Below are 26,317 nucleotides of genomic sequence, written 5' to 3' on the forward strand. Positions count from 1 at the left end.
ATAGCTAATAGTAATGAAACTATATGCACATCATACCTCATCAGTAAAAAAAAGGAGTAAGGACAAGAGGGAGTAGGAGGGAGAAGAGAGAGAAACAAAGACACTTAAATTCCATCCACTCTTCCACTTAATGAGCTTATGACCTGATGCCTAGGAGGGGGTATAAGATGACACGGGAGCCCTACTCTTTCTTGAGCTATTCTTATTAACCAATTTCCTTTCATTAGGAAATGGAGTACCAGCATTTGAACACATGTGTTTCAAACAACATGGCTTCTTCACACAAGTCAACAATTTTATCTTGTACTCAGTGAAGAAAGAAATTGGTCCTAAAATCTAGGAAAATTGGGCATGTTGAGTTAATGGAGAGACACTATTGGAACCTCAGGGTGGCACCTTCCTAGGGAATTTTCCAGGGTAATTTGGATTATATGCAATTTTTACCTTACTTTCTGATTTAGAAACTAACAAAGAAGATACAACTCTATTTTTGTTTAATATTTGTAATCCTAGCAAGGAATATAAGGTCTGTGAATGTAGAAGGTACATCTGGCGTTTTCATCACTATATCCCTAGCACAGGCAGGATGCTTGGATTATTTAAAGCTTAATAAATAAATATTTGTTAACTGAATTAACATTCAGCCAGTGTTTATGGGGATCAGTCTATTTGGCAACAATACAGAGTTTGGACTTAAGCTGGCTAAAGTAGAAGACAGACAGAATTTCAGATCCTTAAGCGTTATGCAGACGTTAGGTAACTTGTGTCTCCATAGAGACCTAAATTAAAATGGCAGAAAAACTGAAACCTAGACATGACAAAGTTCAGTGTGTTTTAATGAAGGCTTTTGTATGTAAGTCAACATTCTGTCCTTTAATTCCCTTTCCAAGCCAAACTCTAAGGGAAAAGCTGACATCTTCCTTATCATTTTAGGTCGAATGAGCCGGACTCGGTTTATCATTATGCCAACCCAAGGAGAAGGACGGCCATGCCCCACAGAGCTTACCCAGCAGAAAACTTGCCCAGTGACCCCCTGCTACAGCTGGGTCCTCAGCAACTGGTCTGCATGTAAATTGGAGGTAGGTCATGGAATGACAGAGAAATGCTTCTCAGTATATCCAAAGTACTTGTCTAGTCAAACCTATATGCTGATGGAACAAATTTCACACTACCAGGGGCCTGGCAAGGTGTATTTTTATGCAATGGAGAACATGGAAAAAAGAACCAAATGACTTAACCTCACACAGAGTTATATTGCTAGGAAAATAAATAGCTGTTCATTGGGCACTATTTATAATAAGCTGGGTCAGGGGACTTCCAATCTCTTTGGCATCCTCAAAAATTCTCTATTTCCTTGGCTTGTTGGAAATATCAAAGCATTATGCAATTAGGCAAAACCCTGATGCTATGGAAATGCACAGCTTGCTGTAGACTGTATTTCCTAAAAAAACACTTTTAGGCTTAGACAAAATCTTGCATGTGGGCAGAAAACCAAAAGTGTATGTAAGTTATATTTTAACATTATTACACGAACCAAGGTTACTACATTTTCCTCAATGATTGCTTTTTATTGACCTGAAATATAAATGCCTAGTAACATCATAATATATCACATACCCAGAACTTTTGCTGGGTCAGCAAAGATCCTCTACAGCATTTTTCTTTCTGGCTTCTTGTATAAGAAAAAGCACGTTGATTTTCTCTATTTTCTTACTTTACTTGTTTATCCTTCAGTTCATATTCCAAAGCAGATTTTAATTAGGTAACAATAATTTTGATTATGCATTAAGAAATCTGCAGAGTATTCTCATGGAGATGTTTAGTGTTCCTGTCAGGATGACATTGTCATGCAGCGTTATTATCTTGCAGAAGTTAAATGCCCATGTATTTTAATAAGTCCCAGAGGAACAAAGATGCGTGGTACATTTGTTCAGTCTCCTTTTTACAGAAAATAAGGTAACCGTGCTAATTAATTAAATAGTAACCTAATAGCTTTAAATATGAATACTGTGTCTACAACCCTGTTTCCTAAGCCTTCAGCAATTTTTAAAGTGCTGCTTAGAATTACAATTAAGAAAATGGAAGGAAGATTTCTCCTGATAATTGTTGAGAAAGTAGAGAAAATAAATGCAAAGAATTCCGGAACCCATTGCAGGGGAAGGGAGAGAAAACACAGGAAGAAGAGGGGAAGGATGGGAGACAAACTCCACACTCCATGTCTTACCAGCCATACAACTGCTACTATACCTCACATGTTCTTTTGTACTTTCCCTTTTACCTTCTCAGGTATCAGGAGCCTTTTTTTTTAATAGACATGTCTGCCAATTTGTCCCATAGGAACATTAAGGGGAAATGTCAAATGTAATGTTTCATTTTGCTGTCACGTATTGAGCTTTAGCCAGAACCACAGGGGCCAGAGTGGTTGGTTGTGAACATTCTCTGTAGCAGTGCTGGTGGGGATAGACAGGGGGCGTTGTGGCATCTATTGGATACCCGGGCACGGAGGCCCTGGAGACCACGAGAGCAGGTGTATCTAGAAATTTGAGAAGTGTCTCAGATTTCTAGATGAGGTTATTCCCTCACTGACACTTCCAGTCGGGAGGCAACTGTTAGACTCAATCCAGGCAAAGCTCTCAAAAAACAAGTCTGTAGTAATTATTCCTGTGTGGGCACCTTACCCAAAGGAGGCCAGTCAGCATTCTTCCCCAAGAATTTGGAATGGAATTGAAGCTGTTCAAAGATACTATATTCAGGAACTCTTAGCTGCCACATTTTCCCACCTTGTAGGTAAAGTTAGTCACTTAGAAGCAAGAAGAACAAAGAAGGTGACACAAAAAAGCAGAGGCAAAAGAGAAAGTGAATCTTGATGACATTTGAGTTGAGTTTTTCCTGAGTTTGAGTAGCTCTTCAAAGCCTACTTGTGAATGCTTTGTGAGATAAATTAACACAGTATCTTTTCAGTGAGTTGCCTTTTCTTAAACATTTATGTAAGCTGAGTTTGGGGAATTACTGACTAAAATACACATGGGCCTCCACACACAAAGGAAGCGCACTTCTCTCACATCTGTCCTGCTTCTCCTTGTCCTGTAATATATCCTGACCTGCCAAATGCAGGTTGAAAACTCATTCACTGGAGGTGGTAGAGATGTTGAAGTGGCTGATTGCCATCAAATATACCAAACCCTAATAAGAGGACCTTGCACAGGGCTCAGTGTATATGCCAATTCTGCCTCCATCTTATGTGGAAAGAGATTTGCAAATGGAAATGTTTATCCTCAGGCTTCACTTTTTTTCAGGGTTTCCTAACTCTTTCCAAGTTCCCCAGCTGATAACACGCATCCACACGTATGCTGCAAAACCTTTTTAGGAGCTCAGACTCTGGAGCGCAGCAGGCCTCATTTTGGTCAAGATTTTTTCCAGTTTCTCGCTCTGCAGTTTTTGTCAAGTTTTCAAACTCTCCAAACCTGTTTTCTTATGTATATCATGGGGGGAGGGTAGCAAGAGTAGCTGTTTTGCTAGGGGGTTTTGGTAGGGATAGACAAATTCATATTTAGCATAGTATCTGACATAAATTCAGAGCTCTATAAATTGAGGTTGTTGTTACAGGTTTGATTACAGCTCTGATTATGATTATTAGCACCATCTGCTGATCCACATCTGGTGATGCCGATTCAGAGTATACAGAAAGTCCCTTAATGATCTGGACAGGAGAGAGTCAGTGACAGAATCCTTGCTGTTGACCATCTGGCTCTAAGAAACCTGGCTCTGTTTTCAAGCCCTAGTGTGTGAGGTCTCGTGAGTGAGACTGAATGAATGCTTGCTTTATGCATGAAGCTATCATGCTGATGCTGATTTCTCTTCATACAGTAGCTGTTGTTGTCAAGGTATGAGATTAAGGTTGATCATGGATACATACTAGGAGCGTATTATTGTTTGTGTTGGTTTTTAAAGTGATCCCTGATGTAGACTTGTTTCCTGTCATTTCTGCACACCCCATCTCCTGGAATGTCAAACAAAGCTCTAATCAACTGCATCTCCTGTTGCCTGAGGTTCCAGAGAGCAGTAACTTCAAATTTCAGACACGCTGCAGTATCTTCAGACTCCAAGTTCATGAACTCTGACACTCTATAGCGAAACATACACCTTAGACAATTCTGCCATGGATCCATCATCTGGAATAATAAGTGATAGTAGAGAGAGTCCTCCCCCAAACAGAAATTTAACTTACACTAGGTATTTTCCACTTCATGGAGTGAACATTTACCAGAACATTTGGCGTGAATGAATATACTGTGAATTGGTGTTGAACTTCTACTTCTCCATAAAAAAGTACACTTAGGTTCAAAGTTAGGGTGCATGTTTTAAACAATTTCACAATGACCGTAGAGATGATTAGAGCAGTTATGAGGTATTGATATATCCAGTGTGGGGCTTGCCATTGTTAGATAAACAAATCATAATTCTTGTTAAGACAGCTCTAGAAAAGGAGGTGGTGGTTCCTATATGTGTGTCTACTCAGTTTCATCAGGCCCTACATTGCTACAACTCAGGAGGAGGAGAGGAAATGTCTCCTCCAAGTCTCACCTTTTCCTTTCTGCCAGTGTGGCTTTGAATCTGAACTTCCTTCTGTAAAGAATTTTTCTCAGCAGCCACTCTGTACCATCCTGCACATCTGGCAGTCCATCCACAACCTGCCCTTGATGCTTAGCAGCCGCTGCCGCAGGGCCTTGACCTGCCTGGTGCTCAGCAGGCCCATCAACCCCTGGGTCCCCTGCTGCATGCCCAGAAGCACTGTCAGGGCTGCTTTCGCTGCCCACCCTGTCCCTCTTCACTCCTGCTGCTGCCACGACCACAGAAGCTCCCAGGCCTAGCAATGCAGTTTCTGGGTTCTGTTGGGGTGGGAGGGGGGTGGGAAGTAAGAAGGAGCTGAAACTCAGTTTCCCAGTACAGAGCCCAGTTGTCTGACTGTCACCTAATAATGACTTGTAACATGGAGCATCCTTATCTGCAGCAACAGAGCCCATGCAGAGGGTCATCCTCTCTCTCCTTCTCTCTCTCTCTCCATCCATACCAGTAGTAGTCATGAAAGCTCCAGCTCTTCCACCGATTTCTGGACTTAGTGGGAGCTGAGTAACATACCTTGGAAGTACAGAGGAGTTAATACTCCATGGGGTGAAGGTTGATCAATGAGGACTGAATCCAAGGAGGAGCTGGCATGTAATGCCTCTCCCTTTTCCTCCCTCCTCACCTCATGGATGGCCCTATACCCTGTCTAGAAGATGTTGTGATTGACCAAGAAACCAGCTATGTTTGCCCGGAAGTATAGGCCAGTTGACAACACACTACCTTGTATTTCCTTTTCCTCCACACCTGCGATGGCTCTTTCACCCTCACTCTTGCTATCCCGGGATTTCACCTCCTTAGTATAGAAGCTTTGTCTTAGGCTCTGTTTTCTAAGGCATTTATGCAAGAACAGAGCTACCCCTCTACAGTTATCCAGATAGCCAGTGGACTTCTTTTGAAGTATGAGCACCTGACTAAAACTGAGGAGATAATACTCATCTCATGAGTATCTGCTAAAAATGTTACAGTAGGAAATCTTTCATCAGGCAGATGGTTGCACTAGATAACCACTAAGTGCCTTCCAATTCTAAGCTTCTGTTTCTGTGAGACACTGCACATTTTTTTTCCTAATCACCAAGAATAATATAAGTGGGACTTGTATGAAATATCTTCAAAGAATAGTATTCAGCACAGAAGGCATTCTGGGAAAACAACTTCTCGTAGCAATAGAGAAAATCAGCGTTTTACTGGAAACCCAAACCTAATCCATGTGAGAAAGTACTGAATTCCCTACAAAAGAAAAACGAAAGAGAAATGTACACTCTGTGGCTGTACATGCTCTCTTGGGGGAGTGATTATGGATTAGGCCATTTTATCACATACACCTAGACAAATTAGGTATTGTTTTTCTTTTTCAGTCAATCCTGGCTGAGTTCCAAAATGAATTGTCATATGCTGAGTGCATAAATTCCAAGGCATAGATTTGCATTTGTACTTTAGTTGCTCTATCAGCTCTAGGAGAATTGCTCAGGGATGCCTTATTGTCAACAATTGAAAGATAACTCTCAAGAGGAGGAAGCTGCCGAAATATGCAACTAGGGTTTTTTTGAGCAAGAGATGGCAGGAGCCAAAACTTTGAGATGATCATGATTTGAGTAATGCTGACAGCATCCTTTCCTCTGACAGGGTGGAGACTGTGGGGAAGGAGTCCAGATCCGCAGCCTCTCCTGTGTGGTCCACAATGGTTCAATGTCTCACTGGACTGTACCTGTAGACAATGCACTGTGTGGAGAGATGCCCTTTCAAGACAGCATCCTGAAGCAGCCATGTTCTGTGCCTTGCCCAGGTAGGCAATTTTAAATGATCGGTAATGCCTTCCATGGTGACCTTTTTATTTATTTCTTTTCTATTAATTTCCTGAGTTCTCTCTTGTCCAAGTTGAAGTTTTTAATTAACTTTAATTCATTTGTCATTGTGGTTATCACTTTGGAATATACCTCACAGCTTCAGCAGAGGCAAAGTAGGGTGGTGGGGGGAAGCACTGGACTTGGAAATTTAAGAGCTAAGTTAGAATCTTGTCAGTATCACTTCACTGGTGTTTTACCTGGGACAAACAGTCTGGTGCCTTTGATCAATGGTTGCTCCATCTAGAAAATGTGTTAATAATACCTGACCTGACAGCACCTAGCACATTGGCCAGTGCTCAAAAAATATTGATGGAATCATGAGTGGATGAACCCCTGGGTGATGACATGGGTGGGGACAAGTAAGGCTATAAGTGCACAGAAACACTCTGTTAAACAGGCAAGTTCTATGTAATCGTGACGGTTATTATTAGTTACAGAAGATTTATGAATTTATTTTAATCCTAATAACACAGCTTAGCTTATATGACATGAGTTTAAGGTGGCTTAATATATCCTTATATATCCTTATAACATGGCATGTTATATGTGTGTAAAAACACATACCTACATATAGACATAAATGTATACACATAAATGTGTGTATGTTTAGATTATTAAACATTCTTTAAGTTCAAAGATATTCCACTTCAGTAACTGACTTATTCCCTTTATATGATTTCTGTGAACATCTATTTTATGATGTTATGCTGCTCTTTAAAAACTGAGTTGATGTAATCTTTACACTTTCTTTTAAAAATTTTACTATCACTAGTAGTCACAGTGTTCTGTAGATAAAACTGCCGTGATTGGAAGCAAAACAATGGCAGTCTAGTGTTTGGTGCTCTTTTGCTCAACTAGATTAAACCATAAATTACTTCCTCATTCTTAGTATTTTCTAATTAGAAAATGTATCAGTGTGGAATGCATAGTTTCTGGAACCCACCCCATCACTGCACCACCACACAAATCTCACTGTGAACCTGTGCATGTAAATGGTGTTAAGGGCCAGTTTTCACGTTCTTTCCTCTGCTCTGTGCTGCGCAATCCTCCAGGAGACTGCCATTTAACAGAATGGTCAGAGTGGAGCACGTGTGAACTGACCTGCATCGATGGAAGAAGCTTCGAGACTATGGGTCGTCAGTCTAGGTCAAGGACATTTATAATTCAGTCTTTTGAGAACCAAGACAGTTGCCCCCAGCAGGTTGTAGAAACACGCCCTTGTACAGGTACCAAGAGCACTTTTCAACTCTTAGCGTTGATTGATCAATGCTTATTCTGCTTTGATGTGACATATAATAGAACCGCTGTTATCATATTTACTTGCAGGAGGTAAATGTTATCACTACACATGGAAAGCAAGTCTTTGGAACAATAATGAACGAACTGTATGGTGCCAACGTTCAGATGGCATTAACGTCACAGGTATTCCTAAGATTCATGTGGGCACTTCAGAAAGATCTCTGAGTGTTGCTGGTGGTGAGAAGAATTAGCGTACAAATTATAAGCAAGGGAAGACTGGGCAGTGGCCTTAGATGAGCTTCACGACAAGTTGCCGTTAGACCTTTGCATCTTAGAAAGCAAACACTTCTATTTGAAGTCCCATATATCAGACAACTTAAAGAAATAAGCTGAAACACAATAAAATTTCCTTAAATATCATGATCTGAGAGACAAAGACTGAAAGAGACAGATGTTAGTTTAAAACAATGGTCTCTAAAATTTTTAGAGATGTACCTTTTCAGTAAAAAGTATTTGAGAACAGATCTCAACATATTCTAAAATCCTTCACTGCTGTGCTAATGTATCATGATATGAAACATGTACAGAAAGTGAAATTAAAAGGGTTGATAAGGATATAATAAAAATTAAAATATATTAATGATGTAAAAAAACATTTTGCTGTTAATTATAGATGCTTATGTTCATGTACTGAAAGCTTCACTTTTTAACAATGTTTTAGTCATGATTGTTATTTAATATCTGACTATAGATTGAGGGAAGGTGTCTTCATTTATGACAGTGAATGCAATTTGATTCTACAAATGGTCTTCTCAATCATTTTAAAGGGTGTTTTTTTGATGCCTTCTTATCAAAGAAAATTAAATTGTCATTCTTTTTACTTAGTACTGTGGCTAAGAGCTTATCAGAATAGGAGAATTTTGATTTTTCTATTGGAGTAGAAAGATTGTTAGCTTCACCTTTTTCTAGTTTACCTGTTTTTGCATTAGTGGTTGTCCCTTTAATCCACAGCTTTTCCATACAATAATTTATTTTAAGCTGCTCGTCCATTTTGTAAGTTACTGTTAAAACTTAATATACTGTAAATCTACCTAACCAGGAACACAGAAAGCATCACACGCTGCAATATGCTGAGAGTTAACGGACTGGTAAGGGTTCCACTATCAAATTCTCTGTATGGAGTACCTTGTGCCCAGTGTACATCACGGGGCCATCTGATGAATGAGTTCAGGCTACCAGTGTCACCTGCTAAGTATTATTTGAGCTTAATTTCATTCTTAAAATTTAAAATGTTAGATAAACTGTACAATTCTAACATGTTCTTCCGGACTCCCAGGAGATCCTATCCCCATGGGGTTCACACACTGCATGGTGGCGATCCCTGGTTTGAGTGCAAAACACCCCCTCCAAACTCTGTTGGCAGCAACGGGGCTGTGTTGCAGCACTAACACCCACGTGATCAATTTCACACCTACCTGCTCATTCCGGATCCTGGTGGTGTTCTGTTTTGTTTTGTTTTTCCTGTGAGGATTATTTGTTTTATTGTTTCAAGTAACAGTGAGAGTTTAGCTGTTTCATTCTTAGGGTAAATGTAGATCTACTCCCTACACAGCTTTAAGCCCAAAGCTTTTCGCTAGTTACAAAATTGTTTGACAATTATAGTAATGCAGAGGCTAGAATCTATAAATGCAACCAGTAGGATATAAATATAGTTTAAATATTGCCCTTGAGTAATATGCCGACTCCTTTGCTTAGTACCTTGAATCCAGGAAGGCATGACTAATATTAAGTGATTTTCAGATTATAGAGACACTATTCCATCCATTTACTCAAAAATATTTCATAAGGACCTGCAAGTACTATGTCAGATCTATGATTATCCCTCCTGGAGTGTATACATTTGCTGTTAAAAATAGGTGTGGGAGTATGTATGTGACTGTGTGTGTGTATTCTGGTTGAAATACATTTAAAATGTTACCAAAATGTTTGATATTGTGGTCCCATGAATTGATTAGTGGCATTCTTTTACCGTTTGGTTATTGGGAATTGGTCTAGTGCCTAGTTGGGGTATGCAGGAGATGGAAAAAAAATATGTAGAAAGATCTTCACGCATATATATTTTCTGCTCCTGAGCTTCACTTGAGATTTCATCAGTCCTTTTACTGATCCTGACACGCACAGGCTTTGCCCTCAAGCATGGCCACATGATAGAATCACATTGCCAATGCACAGGTATAAAATCTCTACTGTAAACAGCTTCTCTACTGTAGCAGAGTTTCCCATCTCAAACAGCCCTTCCTGGAGTACTGTAATCAATCATATAAAACTGGGCCACACTGTCAGCAAACAGATTTTTTAAAGATAATCCTGTTACAAGGTAGCCAGTGCCAGAGATGAAAAGAAATGAGTATTCATCATAGAAAAATCTGTAAATGATGGTGGGATTTCCTTTGTAGGAGGCTGTTCCCCTCAGGCACGCCCTGCTGCTATTCGGCAGTGTAACCCGGCCTGCAGAAAACCTTTCTCCTACTGTACACAGGTGAGTCATGTGCTGGAGGCTTGGACAAGTATTGTAATCTCTGTGTTATATGTATGCTGTCTGATGTTTTCCAGTCTCCTCCAGCCCAAGTAGCAATTCCATGGGCCCACGATACCACAGAGAGGCATTTGCAGGAGTAATCACAGCTATTAAGAATTTCTTTCCAGGGCATGTGTTCAAGAAAGCAGTCCTTTTTTCTCTAAATCCATTCTCTAAATCTCTAAGCCCTAGGTTAATTCTTTACCACAGAAAAACGAGTGAGTGATTAAGCTTCCCATTTGGAAAAAAAGAGATCAGCAGCAACTTCATGGGCTAAGGCTGTTGCTAAATAGAAGGTATGGCTTTCCCCCAACTCTGTGGATACCCTCTTTAATAAAACATAAATTACAATTTCCGGGCTTCCCTGGTGGCACAGTGGTTGAGAGTTCACCTGCCGATGTGGGGAACGCGGGTTCGTGCCCCAGTCCGGGAAGATCCCACATGCCGTGGAGCGGCTGGGCCTGTGAGCCATGGCCGCTGAGCCTGCGCTCCGCAGCAGGAGAGACCACAACAGTGAGAGGCCCATGTACCGCAAAAAAAAAAAAAAAAATTACCATTACAACTTTTCACTCAGAGTAAACAGAGATGCATCTTGAAAAGATGGCTTTCATAGCTGAGCATATACCAATTTTTCGTAATTAGTTCTCCCCATTAAACACTGAATAATGTCTTCAATTAAAACCACTGGAAATACTATAATAATATGAGTGCTACCTAAACTGTAGGCATTTATTAATTATATGCTTTTCCGACCTTTACTTTAAAAATAAATTTATGTATGTATGTATGTATGTATGGCTGTGTTGGGTCTTTGTTGCTGCACGCGGGCTTTCTCTAGTTGCGGTGAGTGGGGGCTACTCTTTGTTGCAGTGCGTGGGTTTCTCATTACGGTGTCTTCTCTGGTTGCGGAGCACGGGCTCTAGGCACGTGGGCTTCAGTAGTTGCAGTGCATGGGCTCAGTACTTGTGGCACACTGGCTTAGTTGCTCTGCGGCATGTGGGATCTTCCTGGACCAGGGCTCGAACCCGTGTCCCCTGCATTGGCAGGCGGATTCTCAACCACTGCGCCACCAGGGAAGTCTCTGACTTTTACTTCTTGTGGAAGATTGTGGTACCCTATTTTTAGTGTTAGTATCTGTTGCTCCTCAAAATCATGTGTTCAACAGTTGATGACCTAAGTAAACCTGGCTGATGCATAAGGACTGACGTGAGTGGCTATGTAAGGCTGTTCAGAAAATTCCAGAAATAGTTTTATGTGAGGAGCCCTAATAGCAGAGTTATAGAGATTCATAATCTTATGCTTATTTTCTATTCTTTTCTATTGCTTTGATGTTTGCTGAAGGAAGGAAGAGCAGTTATTTTCAGTTTCACTTCCAGAGACAGATAGAAATCCTTGTCTGTTATACTTTATCATAATCAGTTTCTTGGAGAGGTTTATTGTACATGAAAATTACCAGGAATCCACAAATATGAAGGTCATATTGTCATGATGCCAACTAGGAATGTGATGATGTGATGTGACCCTCAGATTACTACAAGATATCAATATCTCTATCTCTCTCTCTCCTCCCTCTCTTGGACGTGTGCCTTTGGCGAAGTCTTTTTTTCTCCACAGTCGTGGGCTGTCTCCTCTGAGTGAAGAACTAAGCCTTTGAGTGGAGAGGCAGTTCCGACTAGTTAGTGATCAATAGCAGAAAGTGAAAGAGGCAGAAATCGACCTCAAAGAGCACAAAACTCAAAGAAGATATGTACATAATTCCTGTTGCTTTGCTTCTCAGTGTCAAGGGCAGGTTGGAGTGAGTGGGCAGGAATCTGAAACAGCTGGGGGAAGAGTTGAGGCTAATTTTTAATTAGATGCTTTAAACATCTCTGTAAGAGAGAAAAGGTTGTAGTTAATGCCCACTATTGACAAAGAATTGTGATTTCATATTTGGAAGGTATAAGAACTATAAACCACTAGAAAGAACTGATGATTTATTTAAGGGTTGACTTTGGAATTCAAAAAGGTGAACTGTTTATTAAATTTTCACCTCTTTGGCAAGTCTGGTGCTGGAAAACCCTAAATTGCCATGACATACCATGCGAATGTTAAGTGCCTCCAGCAGTTAAAGAGTTCTTTTTTCACCTACACAACTCACTGTGTAACCGTAAACATTTTTTTTCTGCTATAGGGTGGAGTCTGCGGCTGTGAGAAGGGCTATACAGAGATCATGAGATCCAATGGTTTCCTGGATTACTGCATGAAAGTACCTGGCTCAGAGGACAAAAAAGCTGATGTGAAAACTCTTGCTGGGAAAAACAGACCTGTGAATTCAAAAATACGTGATATTTTTAAAGGATGGTCTCTTCAACCCCTTGATCCAGGTACATATTGGTTATAAGTCAGAAACTTAAATTCTCTCATGGGGGATTGGGGTTCATATTGTGACCACTGCTCATGATGGAAAGAATGGAGGGAAGAAGGAAAAGAGGAGAGAAGGAAAAAAGCAACATGGTCTAGTTCAAGGTTTCTCAAATTTGAGTGTTGTGTGGTGTAAAATGTTCTCATGGGGTGGTTGAAGGTAAGTCTGTCAATCCCAGTTTAAGAGACACTGAGTTAAGGAACCAAAATATTTATCTTTAAAAATATTTGAATTGTAAATTATCTCTGCCAAAGACTTTATTTTTATAACTGTGAATTTGTGTATATAATTGAAATTAAAAGCAAAAATTGGAATAGATTCTCAGGAACATGCAGGTACCTAGGGGAATGTCCAGGGACCCTATCTGGTTTGAGAAACACCAGTGAAATAGTAAAGAGCATCAATTTCAGAGGCCAACAGACCTTACTGGCATTATAGCTCAGAAGGTACTGATTTTGTGACTGTAGTTTCTTCACCTCTCTGGAACTGTTTCCTCATCTACAAATCAATCTAGTGGCACCTGCCCTGCACAATTGTCATGAGTATTAGCACACTGTCAGGCCTGCAGGACTCAAAAATTAGTGGGTATTAAGGACAAGAATGAACATTTTTTAGATGCTTTCTGTGTACCCTTTGGTTCCATGCTGGTTGTGGTGCACGACTCATTATGTTCTTGCACATAATGAGATGGCATTATCCCCATTTTAGTGATTAGGATGCTAAAATTGGCAAACTAATTTGACCAAGGACACACCACCAGTAAGTGACAGGAAGGTTTGAAAGGCAGGCCAATAAGGTCTTTACAAAGCACTGGTCTCTACTTCCCACTCTGTGATGTGGGCAGAAAATGAAAGCAAAATTCTCTGTGCCTACTGTACGTACCTCTTCTAGAAAACAAAATGCTGTGAATGACTGAGGGAAGGGAGCACTGAGAGGGAAGAGACACACAAAGCTCAGCCAAAATATACCTTGGGAACTTTCCTCCCAGACCCTAGGTGTTGGCCATACCAAAGTGCCTTGATGACATGCTTAAATGAAGCAAAACCAGAGCCCAGGCACAAAGGACCCTACATCTAGAGGAAGAAACAAGATGTACACTCCTTAACTAACTTTTAAGGATGACCACAATATCTTACTCAAGTTTTGATTCCTGTGTATGTCTGGGCATGCCATAGATATTCAAAAATATCTTATTCATTTTGTGACGTTTAGTGACATTTAGCTAATTTATAGCAATAGACTTAAATTTGAGGGAAGCGTGATATGAAATGTAGCAAGGTTCACCCACTGCTCGTAGACCCTATTTCAGGAAGAGAATTAGGGTGAAGTTCCAGGGAAATGAGTGTTCAAATCCACACTTGAGGTCCTTAACCTTTGGAGGTCTCACTAAAGCATCAATAGCACGTATGTGAGTATACGTGTATGTGCATATGTGTGTGTGTATATATATATACGGATACACACACACACATAAATACACATACATGTATATTCATATATACACTATTGTATACATAGTATTTAAGTATATATGTAAAATATATATTTAGTCTGGGGAGAGTTAATAACTTTCATTAGGTTCTCATGATGAGATTGTAAACTTGAGCAGCCTCTCTGGAGGGCAATGGGGCAAAAATCTATCATACATTTTGACCTAAAATTTTCCTCCTAGGAATTCATCGTACAAATATACACACATATACTAAGAGAAGTATATAAATGATATTCATTATATGACTGCTTATTACATAGCAAATGAGTGGAAATAGCCTAAATGTCTATAAGTAGAATAACAGAAAAACAAAAATAGATACAGCTGTGCAATGTGTCTCATAGAGGTATCAAAAAGAATGAGATAGACCTGTCTTTATGAACTAGCATGGAAATATTTCCAATATATATTGTGACGTAGAAAAGAAGTACCAAAGTGAGTGATACACACCATTTCTGTCTTTTTTAAAAAGTGCAGGTATTTTGTGTTTGTACTCATTTGCTTGTATGTGCAGAGAAAACTATAAGATGGTTTGCAAGCAAACTGGTTACAGTGGTAGTGGCTGGGTAGGGAGCTCAGAGAGAGTGGCAGGAAGACTGACTTTTCACTACATTATCTTTTGTTAATAGTTTGAACATTGAACCTACCCATTATGCTGTTATAAAAAGCTATATTGATTCTTCTTAAGTAACATGGCTTAAAGGTCATGGGCCACATACCTCTGTACTAGGGATTGAAAAACACTGTATCTTCCAATACTTCAGCTCTGTGAGGTTTAGGGGTAATAAGATGACAGATGCATTCTCACTCAGGAAAGACTATTTTTTCTTATTGCCAATGTAAAAAATTCAGAATAGGGGATTTCATCATTAGTGTTTCAAAGAGATAAGAATCAAAGCTTTGTTAAAAGTTTTATGACCATAGAAATATATCATTACTACATTGACACCTCATTCTAAAACCTGATTGAGGCTTGAAAGTGTCTTGTAAGCAAAAATTGTAATAGGTAGTCATAATACAATTGAAAGTAATTGTGATTTTCTTCCAAACAAGTGTTGTTTACAATAGATTTTGATTTTCATCTCACGAAAGTCTTTAGCATAAGATGTTGATACGTTCTTTGGACCCACAGTTAATTACTTTCATGTAGTATAATGAACCTTTTGTGTGTATATCTTTCAGAAAGGAACATAGTTCCTTTGAGATGCTAAGGCATTGCTACTATCAGTGCAATTCTAAGTTTAGTTAACTATGTGCTCATGTAAAACAGAGCAAAAACCATGAGATTTCCAGAAACAACTCAAATTTATACACACACACGCACACCATACATACAGTCAGGGTATACCTCACACAGTAAAAATCACAAAATAGATCAGACTGGTTCTATTTTTTTTTAACTCCAGCAGATAATAAATGCAAAATAATATATACTTGTACACATATGTATATGTTTTGCAGTACTTTTGTATTAGAAGTATATATAAATTATAAATGAAAATAAATTCAAAATATCCTGCCAGTTGTTAGATTTTATGAAGTACTGATTTCTGGTCTTTGTTTGGCATTGTGAAGAAATGATAGACTATCTTACATTTTATATTTTCACCTTTTTTTTGACATTTATAGCTGTCACATGTGGGTATTTCCACCTATGCTTCTGACTTACACAAATCTCAGAATTCAGCTAAGAAATAAATAATACACTAATTTAGGTAAGAAGTAAAGCTTCTGTTAATAAGCTTGTTATTTTCTATTTTAAACAGATGGCCGAGTGAAAATCTGGGTTTATGGCGTTTCAGGTGGTGGTTTTCTTATCATGATTTTCCTAGTATTTACTTCCTACCTTGTTTGGTAAGTACTAACTAGTAAAAAGTTAATATTCCATATTTTCATGGGTGGCATGTTGTACTAAAAGAAAACTTAAGATCATTGGCCATTATAACAGAACCCTTGAACTCACAAATGATCATCAACAGTAGAATTGGTGAATAGTTGAAATGGGAAATCATTATCTTTATTGTCCTTGTTTGAAATAACATTCTTTATTTGGTTTTCAAATACTATCAGAAGGTATAAGAGGCAAGTCATTAGTCAGGGCTTTCCCATTTTAGAATTTTGATTTAGATCAGTACTTTTTAGCTTTGATGGCACACTGGCATTTCCTGGCACCTCTTGGGGACTGATATTTGAATCCTAGTCCCAGAGATTCTTTTTTTTTTTTTAATTTTGCTTATTGAAGTATAGTTGATTTAGTGTTGTGTTAATTTTGCTGTACAGAAAACTGATTCAGTTACACATACATATATTCTTTTTTATATTCTTTTCCATTATGGTTTATCACAGGATGTTGAATATAGTTCTCTGTGCTATATAGTAGGACCTTGTTGTTTATCCATTCTGTATATAAAAGCTCACCCCCAACCTCCCACTCCATCCCTCCCCCAACCCCCTCCCCCTTGGCAACCACAAGGCTGTTCTATATGTCCATGAGTCTGTTTCTGTTTCATAGATAGGTTAATTTGCATCGTATTTTAGATTCCACATATAAGAGATAGCATATGGTATTTGTCTTTCTCTTTCTGACTTACTTCACTTAGTATGATAATATCTAGATCCATCTATGTTGCTGCAAATGGCATTATTTCATTCTCTTTTGTGACTGAGTAGTATTCCACTGTATATGTGTACCACATCATCTTTTTCCGTTCCTCTGTTGATGGACATTTAGGTTGTTTCCCTGTCTTGGCTACTATGAATAGTGATGCTGTGAACATAGGGGTGCATGTATCTTTCTGAATTAGAATTTTGTCTGGATATATGCCCAGGAGTGGGATTGCTGTATTGTATGGTAATTCTATTTTTAGTTTTCTGAGAAAGAGTTTTCTGTACTGTTTTCCATAGTGGCTGCACCAACAGTGTAAGAGGGCTCCCTTTTCCCCACACTCTCTCCAACATTTGTTATTTGTAGAGTTTTTAATGATGGCAGTCCTGACCGGTGTGAGGTAGTACCTCATTGTAGTTTCAATTTGGATTTCTCCAATAGTTAGCAATGTTGAGCATATTTTCATGTGCCTATTGGCCATCTGTACATCTTCTTTAGAGAAATGTCTATCTAGGTCTTCTGCCCATTTTTTGATTGGGTTGTTTTTTTGTTGTTGAGCTATATGAGCTATTTGTATACTTTGGAAATTAAGCCCTTGTTGGTTGCATCATTTGGTTGGTTGCAAATATTTTCTCCCATTCCATAGGTTGTCTTTTCCTTTTGTTTATGGTTTCCTTTGCTGTGCAAAAGCTTGTAAGTTCCATTAGATCCCATTTGTTTATTTTTGTTTTTATTTCTATTGCATTGGGAGGCTGTCCTAAGAAAACATTGGTACGATTTATGTCAGAGAATGTTTTGCATATGCTCTCTTCTAGTAGTTTTATGGTGTCATGTCTTATGGTTAAGTCTTAAGCCATTTTGAGTTTATTTTTGTGTATGGTGAGAGAGCATGTTCTAACTTCATTGATTTATATGCAGCTGTCCAACTTTCCCAACACCACTTGCTGAAGAGACTGTCTTTTTCCTATTGTATATTCTTGCCTTCTTTGTTGAAGATTAATTGACCGTAGGTGTGTGGTTTTATTTCTGGGCTCTCTGTTCTGTTCCATTGATCCATATGTCTGTTTTTGTGCCAATACCATGCTGTTTTGATTACTGTAGCTTTTTAGTATTGTCCAAAGTCTGGGAGGGTTATGCCTCCTGCTTTGTTCCTTTTCTTCAGGATTACTTTAGCAATTCTGGGTCTTCTATGGTTCCATATGAATTTTAGGATTATTCTAGTTCTGTGAAAAATGTCGTGGGTAATTTGATAGGGATCACATTAAATCTGTATATTGCTTTAGGTAGTATGGCCATTTTAACAATATTAATTCTTCCCACCCAAGAGCATGGGATATCTTTCCATTTCTTTGAATCATCCTCAATTTCCTTTATTAGTGTTTTATAGTTCTCAGCATATAAGTCTTTCACCTCCTTGATCAGGTTTATTCCTAAGTATTTTATTTTGGGGGTGCGATTTTAAAAGGTATTGTATTTTTACATTCCCTTTCTGATATTTCTAGCCCCAGGGAGTCTGATTTAAGCATCCGAACAACTTGACCACATGCAGGAATAATTAAAAGTGCCCCCAGGTAATTCTAATATCCAGGCAAGGCTGAGAACCATCACTCTAGATAATTCTAGTTCTTAAATTTTTTTCTCAAACTGACCAATTTTGACCAGTTATGTTAAATTGACTTGTTGGTTCAAACAACCTATTAGTACATTTTGAATAGTAGAGCCAGCTATTTATCTACATTGATCAGCCATGAGAGAAAATTTAACTGACTGTCCATTCCAGGAGCCCCAATTTGTAAGTGACCAGTTTCTAAAAATATGTTATTCTCAGAAAATGATGATTAGCTTATTGTATAGACTATATTTTATTTGATGAGCTGGTCTTGAAACCAGACAGAAGTAAATACATTTGAATGTTTGCAAGTGTGTTGAGAATATTTTATTAGCTTCCTAAGAAGAATTTTCAAAGGATTTTAATTTTCATGAGATCAAAGTGTTCCTTTTTTTCTCTAAATCAAGATATTTATATTCATCATCTGTCTCAAACTATTTCCTTGAGAATTTTCACCCAAGTTTTAATTGCAATTCAAATCCAGTCTTTGTATTTCTAGCTTGTACTTCCAAGGTTACACAGGTTTTTAAATTTTTGCTCTTGGTCAGTGAAAGTTAGTGAAGAAAATAAAGTGATTTTCATTTTTTCTGCCACCTATAGTGACTGAAATTGAATTTCTAGAAGTTGGATTTCTATCTAACTAATATTTCCACAGTGTTGTAGCAAAAAGGAACACCTTCAGTTAGTCATTTACCCTAAAATCAAATGATTTGACCAATTATGTTTGAATTGGTAAGTTTTGTGAGTATTGTCTAGGTCCTGTCTTAGTGACCAAATGTGAAGTGGAAAGCCCTATATGAGGTTGAGAGTGATAGGAAGCATTCACCACTAAAAAAGATTAGAAGAAGGAAAAGGTCTTAAATTGCAACAAAGAACATAAAGGGTTGACAGATGAGACAGTGCTCTCAAAGCAATGGCCCAATACAGTGTAAGATAATCAGCTAGTCTATTAAATAGTCTGTGAAAGTTTGGATGTGTTCTACTTCATAGCCACATCCCCAATTCTAGATTCTATGGTTCCTTCTTCCCTAGAATATCTAAAAGATTAAAAATTAAAATTTAATAAGTCATAAATTTCACCTTTTTACATTTCTCCATTTCCTTCAACTTAAAATTGTGTTACCCTTAATCCATTCCTTCAGCAATAAATATTTATTGCAGCCCTTTCTGTATAATTCTGGGTGCTGGGGATTAATTAGGTACCTCACTGAGTTCTGATGACAAACAATTTTCTGGAAAATTTTTATTATAAAAGATCAATGGAATTGCCCCTTACTTTTTTGTGGCCAAATTATATAACTATTTATGTACAGTATTTCTCATACCTATTTTTTTCACCCTCAATGCCCAGTCTTAATAATCCCCTGTTGGAAGTAGCACAGTTACTGCTATATTTGGATTCTTTACAAATGCTCCCTTCAGCAGTCTGTAGCCAGATTAATCTTCCTAAAACGTAGCTAAGTGATCAGCCCCTTTCCTCCTCAGACAGACACCCATTGACAGCAAAATGAAAGTCATGTTCTGGCTGCCTTACCAGTCAATTAAAGTCTCCCACTATTTGAGCCCAAAGAACTCTTTCAACTTCATTCTCTACTGTTTCCCTATACCCTGGTGTGTTGATAGGCCTATTTATTTATTTAGCTGTGCCGCGTCTTAGTTGTGGCATGCGGGATTTTTTAGTTGCTGCATGTAGGATCAAGCTCCCTGACCAGGGATCACACCCGGGCCGCCAGGAAAAAAATCTAATATTCATACATCAAACAAAGTGCTTTTCATAGATTGCCTTATTCAGTCTTCATAATAATCCAATGAGGTGTTGCTAATATCACCTTCATTTTAAAGGGGGGAGTAAGTAATCCTCAGAAAAGTTGAATAACTTACATAAGGCCATCAGCCTGGTGAAATCAACTCCAGGTTTGTCTTAACCCCCAAATGTATATACTCTTTCCACTGGACTTTGAATCTCTGTAGTTTCTTTCCCTTGAGTAATTCTAAAAACTCTTTAGACTCGAGGTAGTGTCTACACCTTTCACCTTTTTTAGGGGCTCTTCATTTCCCAAGTAAAGTAAGCTACAGACCTGGATACAGACCTATTGATATCAAAACATTTACTGTTATATAGGAGCTGCCCAAAGAATCCAGATAGGTATTTTCACACCATCTATTTCTATTCAATAGCTTACAGAAGAGTTAGAGGATGACAGTTTTGGAGATTTTTATATTTTCTCCCCCAAAATAAAAAGCTTAGGACAAGAGAGCTGCTCTAATAAATATGCCAGCTGTTAGGTGTACACTTTAGATGAAGGCAAATTTATGATAACACTTGGACATGTTTTTGAGAAAATAGAGAAAAATAGTCTTCTCAAGGACTGCTTCGTTCAGATATGACCGTTTGCACGTCTGCCATTAGCATTTGGAGTTTTTGAAATATTACTGATGCCCAGCTCCCCTGGCAATAAAGACTCATGAGGTAATTTAGTGGGGACGACCACTGGGTGAGCTTGTAGGTAATCTAGACATAGTACCTGGAAATTACTCGGAGAACTGAAGCTATTCTACCTTGCTCAGCACAACGCAGGAAAGGGGCTCTCAAATTTGAAAGTTTGAAGGTGGTGTCGCCACTTCCGAGGCTCGGCCCTCCTGAGTAGCTGCCTGTTAATGTCTTCTGGTCTGGGGATGGGTCCTTGTGGCTTGACTTCAAGAGTGCTGAGAAGTGCCAGCACTTGCCTGCCCGTTTACAATGAGCTCACTTTTCTGGTTTAATGGGTTTATCCTTTGCTAAAACGCAAATGGTCATGGAAGAGGTGATTTTAAAACGTGTCCATCAATGATCTCTTACAGCCGGGGTTGCATACTGGTTTTCTCCCTTGGGCCAACTCTGAAAGTGATGGTGGCTGTCAAGAGTGCTCCGTTAGGAAGAGTTATGAGGCTATTCCTGGGCTCAGCAGTAAACAATAATGTGATGGATGGGAGACGTCCACTGCGGGTACAGGATGCCCCGGGGTGGCGGCGGCCCACGGGCCAGGCATTGGTGGCTCCTGATTTAGTATGAGTGAGGTGGTCACACCTTCCCCAATACCAGAGTTGAGGAGAGAAAGTGACTTAAAAAATGATTCCTAAATGAGTTTCCTAAAAGTACCAGGTAGGGAGAAAGGAAAGGCACCAGGGACTTCGAAGGACAAGTCTCCTATTTGCTGCCTGTGCAGAGGGCAGCCTCCCACTCAGCTCTTCCTCTTAGGGCTCTTGTTAACCAGGCAGGAAGCTTTGTAAAGCCACAGCTCCCCAGCAAAATCACCACCTTATTCAGCGGTTGCTAACTTTTAAACTCTCTAAAAGTTCTCAGATCTCACACATTCATAGTGACTTTAGTATCTGTCTATTGAGAGCTTACACAGTATGAAAAGATGCATATGAAATGAAGCCTTCATCACAACCATCCCAACACACACCACAAAAATCCAAGACCTAGATACTGGGAGCCCCCTTTCTTTTTTTCCTAGAGGTGAACACAGTGTTCATAATAATTCCATACCTAGAAACTGCTATAAAAATCTGTCTCATATTTGAGCAGAATTTTCCAGGCACAGTCCTAGAGGCTGGTCAACTTTATTATTGTCTCTTCTTTTGGAATTTTATTTTTTTATTGAAGTGTACTTAGTTTACAATGTTGTATTAGTTTCAAGTGTACAGCAAAGTGATTCAGTTATACACACACACACCAGTTCTTTTTCAGATTCTTTTCCATTATAGGTTATTACAAGATACTGAGGAGAGTTACCTGTGCTATGCAGTAGGTCCTCGTTGTTTACCTATTTCATATAGGGTAGTGTGTAAACTCCTAATTTATCTCTCATCCCCCCATCCCTTTTGGTAACCAAATATTATTGTCTCTGTAAAGATCCAGCCATCTCTATCCCTCCTCCCCACGCCCCAGGACTCAGCTTTCCCATTTCTCTGCCAAACAGCCCTTAGCAAATGCCAAATAGAACAAAATAATGCCATTTGCAGCAAATGGATGGACCTAGAGATTGTCTGATTTACTTTGCTCAGTATGACAGAGAAAGACAAATATATGATATTGCTCATATGAGGAATCTAAAAAATGGTACAAATGAACTTATTTACAAAACAGAAATAGTCACAAATATAGAAAACAAGCTTATGGCTACCAGGGGGGAAAGAGAGGGGGATAAATTGGGAGATTGGAATTGGCATATACAAACTCCTATATATAAAGTAGATAACTGATAAGGAGCCTGGGCCTGGCAATATGACTAGAGACACTGGAATATACATATATGTTAATACAGATAAAGTTGAATGTTACTCAGATAAGTATGCAGTAACTGCTCTTGAGAAGCGGAATGGACCTGGGAAATGGGAAATCATAGGCCGAGGACGCCTCTGCAGAGAATTTAAAGCATATTTCTTCCTCCCCTCTGCTGAGAGGCAGGTGTTTGCCTGAAGCCAGTGCCCAGCACTCAGCAAGTCATACACTGAGCACCTGCTACATGCTGGGTGCCGGGTAGGGACACAGTAGGATCTCTGGTTCCTTGTAGTTGTAATTTACCTCTTTAGCATCTATAAATCGCTTCAAACATCAAAAAACAATTTCTCCTGAATTAGAACCGGAGTATTTTAACCTAGGAGATTCTCCCTACAGCCATGTTATCAAACATCTTTTTTTTGTGTGGTAAAATTCACATATCAAACAATTCTCTAATTTAACCATTAAGTGAAAGATGCCAGACCCAAAAGGCCACACATATAGTATGAGTCCATATGAAATACCCAGAATAGGCAAATTTACAGAGGCAGAAAGTTGATATGTGGTTGCCAGGGACAGAGTAGAGAACGGGGAGAGACTGTGTAGTGGGACCAGTTTCCCTTTAGGGTGATGGTTATGCAACACTGTAACACAGTGTTTGAAATGCCAGCCAGTTGTACACACTGAAATGTTTGTTTTTAATTTACATTCACTCGAAGTATAAAAATTAATACATACAGACAAAAAAGTTGTTTCCACCAAGTGCCTAATTAATGAATTGGATAGAGGGAGGATGCACTGAAGGGTTAAAAGCATTTGTCCTGTGTGTTTTAGATGCACTTAGATTCCAGGCTGTGCCAATCACTCAGTGACGTAAGGGAAGGTAACTAACCTCTCTAGTCCTTCTCTGTCAAGTAGCAGTAATCCTAATGCCTCCCTCTCAGTGCTGTCCTGGGATGTATTGAGATACCTTCTGTAAATCCTCAGCACAGGGCTTGGCACTTGATGGCTCCCCTGCTGGTGAGGACAACCCGAAGAGAGCTGGGCTCTGAAGTCACAGCAAAGCCAAGGCACTGAGGAGGGAAGGGAGACAGAACGGTGGGAGGTGGGGCACTGTGTGGTAGAATTCAAACTATAAATACTCATCAACTGAGATTCACGCATACTGAGAATCTAAGAGCATAATGCAGCATGTTTTGCCCAGATCTGGGGCATCACTGTGTGATTTGGGAATGTAACTCAAGTTCAGCTTCTCTCTCTGTGAGAAGGAATGGCGGCCCTCCCTGATCTGGCAACGTTGCTGACCTCAAGGAGAACAGAGACCGGGGAGAATAGCTTTGCCTGGCGCAGAACCAGTGAAATTTTCCTGACAGGCTCTGGTGACTTGGCAGCTAGATGTCAGGATTCAGGCCAGAGCAGAAGCGTGTTTACTTGAAAACAAGGGCAGAGTAAGGCGTGGGAGTCTGGCTGTTCTAGCTACTTATGATGTTAAACATCTGTGCTGTGGAGGTCATAGTAGTTCAGGAATTAGTGAGCAACAGATGTTCGCATTACTGCATATAAACAAAGGAAAGTAGCCTTTACCAAATTCATTGTTTCCACTAAACCATTTTTAAGATTTTGAAAAAAGAAAACAAAGGCTTCTCCTGGTTTAAGGGTCAAAGTACACCAATATTCCAAAAAGGAACCCACCAGTCCAGAGAAATCAATCTTTTGTCTAACCACTTGAATTTCTGTACCTCACAATTGTGTTTGGCAGGTGAAACAGAGCTCTGTGAACTTTATCTCAGGAATTCTTTTCCCTTTACAGCAAGAAGCCAAAACCACATCAAAGCACACCTCCCCAACAGAAGCCTCTGACCTTAGCCTACGATGGAGACTTAGACATGTAACCTGAAAAGGAAATCCAAATGTAGACATCAACTGCCTTAACTGCTTTCTCTCTTGTAGCTCTCAGAATTCTCAGTTTTTTGAGGAATCTCATGATGCGTTATACGAGGCAGGATACAAATATTGTGAAAGTAATATTGACTCAACTTCATTTGGACATGGAGTCAAGGCTTATTTTGTCTGCCATTTTGCTTTCAAGTTGTTTGTGGGTGTGAGTGTTTAATTCTTTGATTTTCCCAAGGAACCTGAAAATCCTTCTCTTCCTACTTGGAAATGGAAAGAAGAAAACATGATGGAATTCCCACAGACTCGAGTATAAACTTTATCCTTAGCAGCATGACGACAATCCGGAGGAAAGTCCAATCAAGGCATTTACTGTAAATGATGAGTCGCCTGACACTGCATTGTTATGCACTATGTTAGTGCAAATCCTTATTCTTCCCATACTTCAACACTGAGTTTTCTAGAGCTTACATCGGTTCAAAGACTTTCAAATTGGATTGCCTATTTTCATGAACATAGAGAGGATGGGTTACCATTTCAGCAATTCTCTGAGTTTTTACCTTTACAAATTGTATTTTGTTTTGTAGCCAGGGGGGTGATGGTACTTCATGGGTTGCATCTATTGAAAACAAATGGAATGTGTGTAATTGCTGGACTAGATGAAAGCTAGGTGGTTTTGAATGAAATGTGTATTGAATGTTAGGGTGTACAAATGAAGTAATAGGTGGTTATATTGGAGAAAGAGGTAAATTATTTCATTACTAAAACTGTGTATTTTAACAAAAACTTAGCCATGTACATATAGCATTAACCACACACAGTTGTAATTCAGTTTAATGATGAAAAACACTGCTTTTGTAATTTCAATTTTCTTATTGAATATTTATAAATTCTTTTTTTGAATTTAATTATCTGACCTCATTTAATATATATCGAACGCTGATCCTGTTTGTAGCAAGTCTTGCTTTTATAAGGTTTCAATAATATCTAAAACAACACATGAAAAAGCTGAAACCATTTTATGAAGATCAATGTTTGTAATTGTAGATGTTGAAAAGTAAGACGGTGCCATCTTGTGGTATTGACTTGTATTTATAACAAATAAAGTGCTCAAGAGACTGAAATGTTAACTGTTGTAGACTTCTTATTCCCTACTGAAGAGCCCATGCTTTGACGAAAACAGCTTTAATAACAGATTCCCTGTGTCACTGTTTTAGAGGTTGACAGCTGAAATCACTGACAAAGAAAAGGACTCTTACCCCACATTCTCAGCACTAATGGTTATACTATGAAATGGAGCCAAGCATGATTACAGAGTAGCTTTGAAGGAATATTTAAAGCTTAGCTAACATTAGAACAAACCGCTGTAATAATAATGCAAACACTGACACATAAATGAACTGAGAGGCCCGAGAAAATAGAACTGTTTGTTAGAAACGTGATATGATGAGCAAGATAGAGGATGTTTTTACTTATACTAGGACTTGTGTTGACCATTTTAACACTAATTGATTTTCTTCAATGGCACCATGGTTTTAAGTGAAAAAAGTACATGAAAAGAGAATAGCTTATGTTAATACTGTGGTTGAGGAAACAGCTCCTAGAATTGTCCTTTTATTAGTTCCCTTTAGCTAAAGCTTCAGTAGTCTTCATGATAGTTCAAGAGATCCTGCTTCAGAGATCGAATCCTAGCTGTGCCCTTTACTGCCTGTATGAGCCTATGCAAGGATGATAAATTGTCTCTGCCTCAGTTGTTTGACCCA

General features: G+C 39.0%; 1 protein-coding gene across 1 annotated transcript in view; it reads left to right on the top strand.

The window, feature by feature from the left end:
* THSD7B (thrombospondin type 1 domain containing 7B) overlaps positions 1-24,553 on the top strand; it is an 801,116-nt gene extending 776,563 nt beyond the window's left edge. Inside the window, exons 20-27 of the mRNA XM_060106700.1 lie at positions 934-1,079; positions 6,250-6,409; positions 7,523-7,696; positions 7,797-7,892; positions 10,166-10,248; positions 12,458-12,650; positions 15,947-16,034; positions 24,472-24,553. Of these exons, the coding sequence (XP_059962683.1) occupies positions 934-1,079; positions 6,250-6,409; positions 7,523-7,696; positions 7,797-7,892; positions 10,166-10,248; positions 12,458-12,650; positions 15,947-16,034; positions 24,472-24,553 (1,022 nt within the window). The remainder of the gene's footprint in view (positions 1-933; positions 1,080-6,249; positions 6,410-7,522; positions 7,697-7,796; positions 7,893-10,165; positions 10,249-12,457; positions 12,651-15,946; positions 16,035-24,471) is intronic.
* Positions 24,554-26,317: the final 1,764 nt, after the last annotated feature.

The sequence above is a fragment of the Mesoplodon densirostris genome, chromosome 8 (assembly GCF_025265405.1).
Source record: "Mesoplodon densirostris isolate mMesDen1 chromosome 8, mMesDen1 primary haplotype, whole genome shotgun sequence".
In the NCBI taxonomy this organism is placed as follows: domain Eukaryota; kingdom Metazoa; phylum Chordata; class Mammalia; order Artiodactyla; family Ziphiidae; genus Mesoplodon; species Mesoplodon densirostris.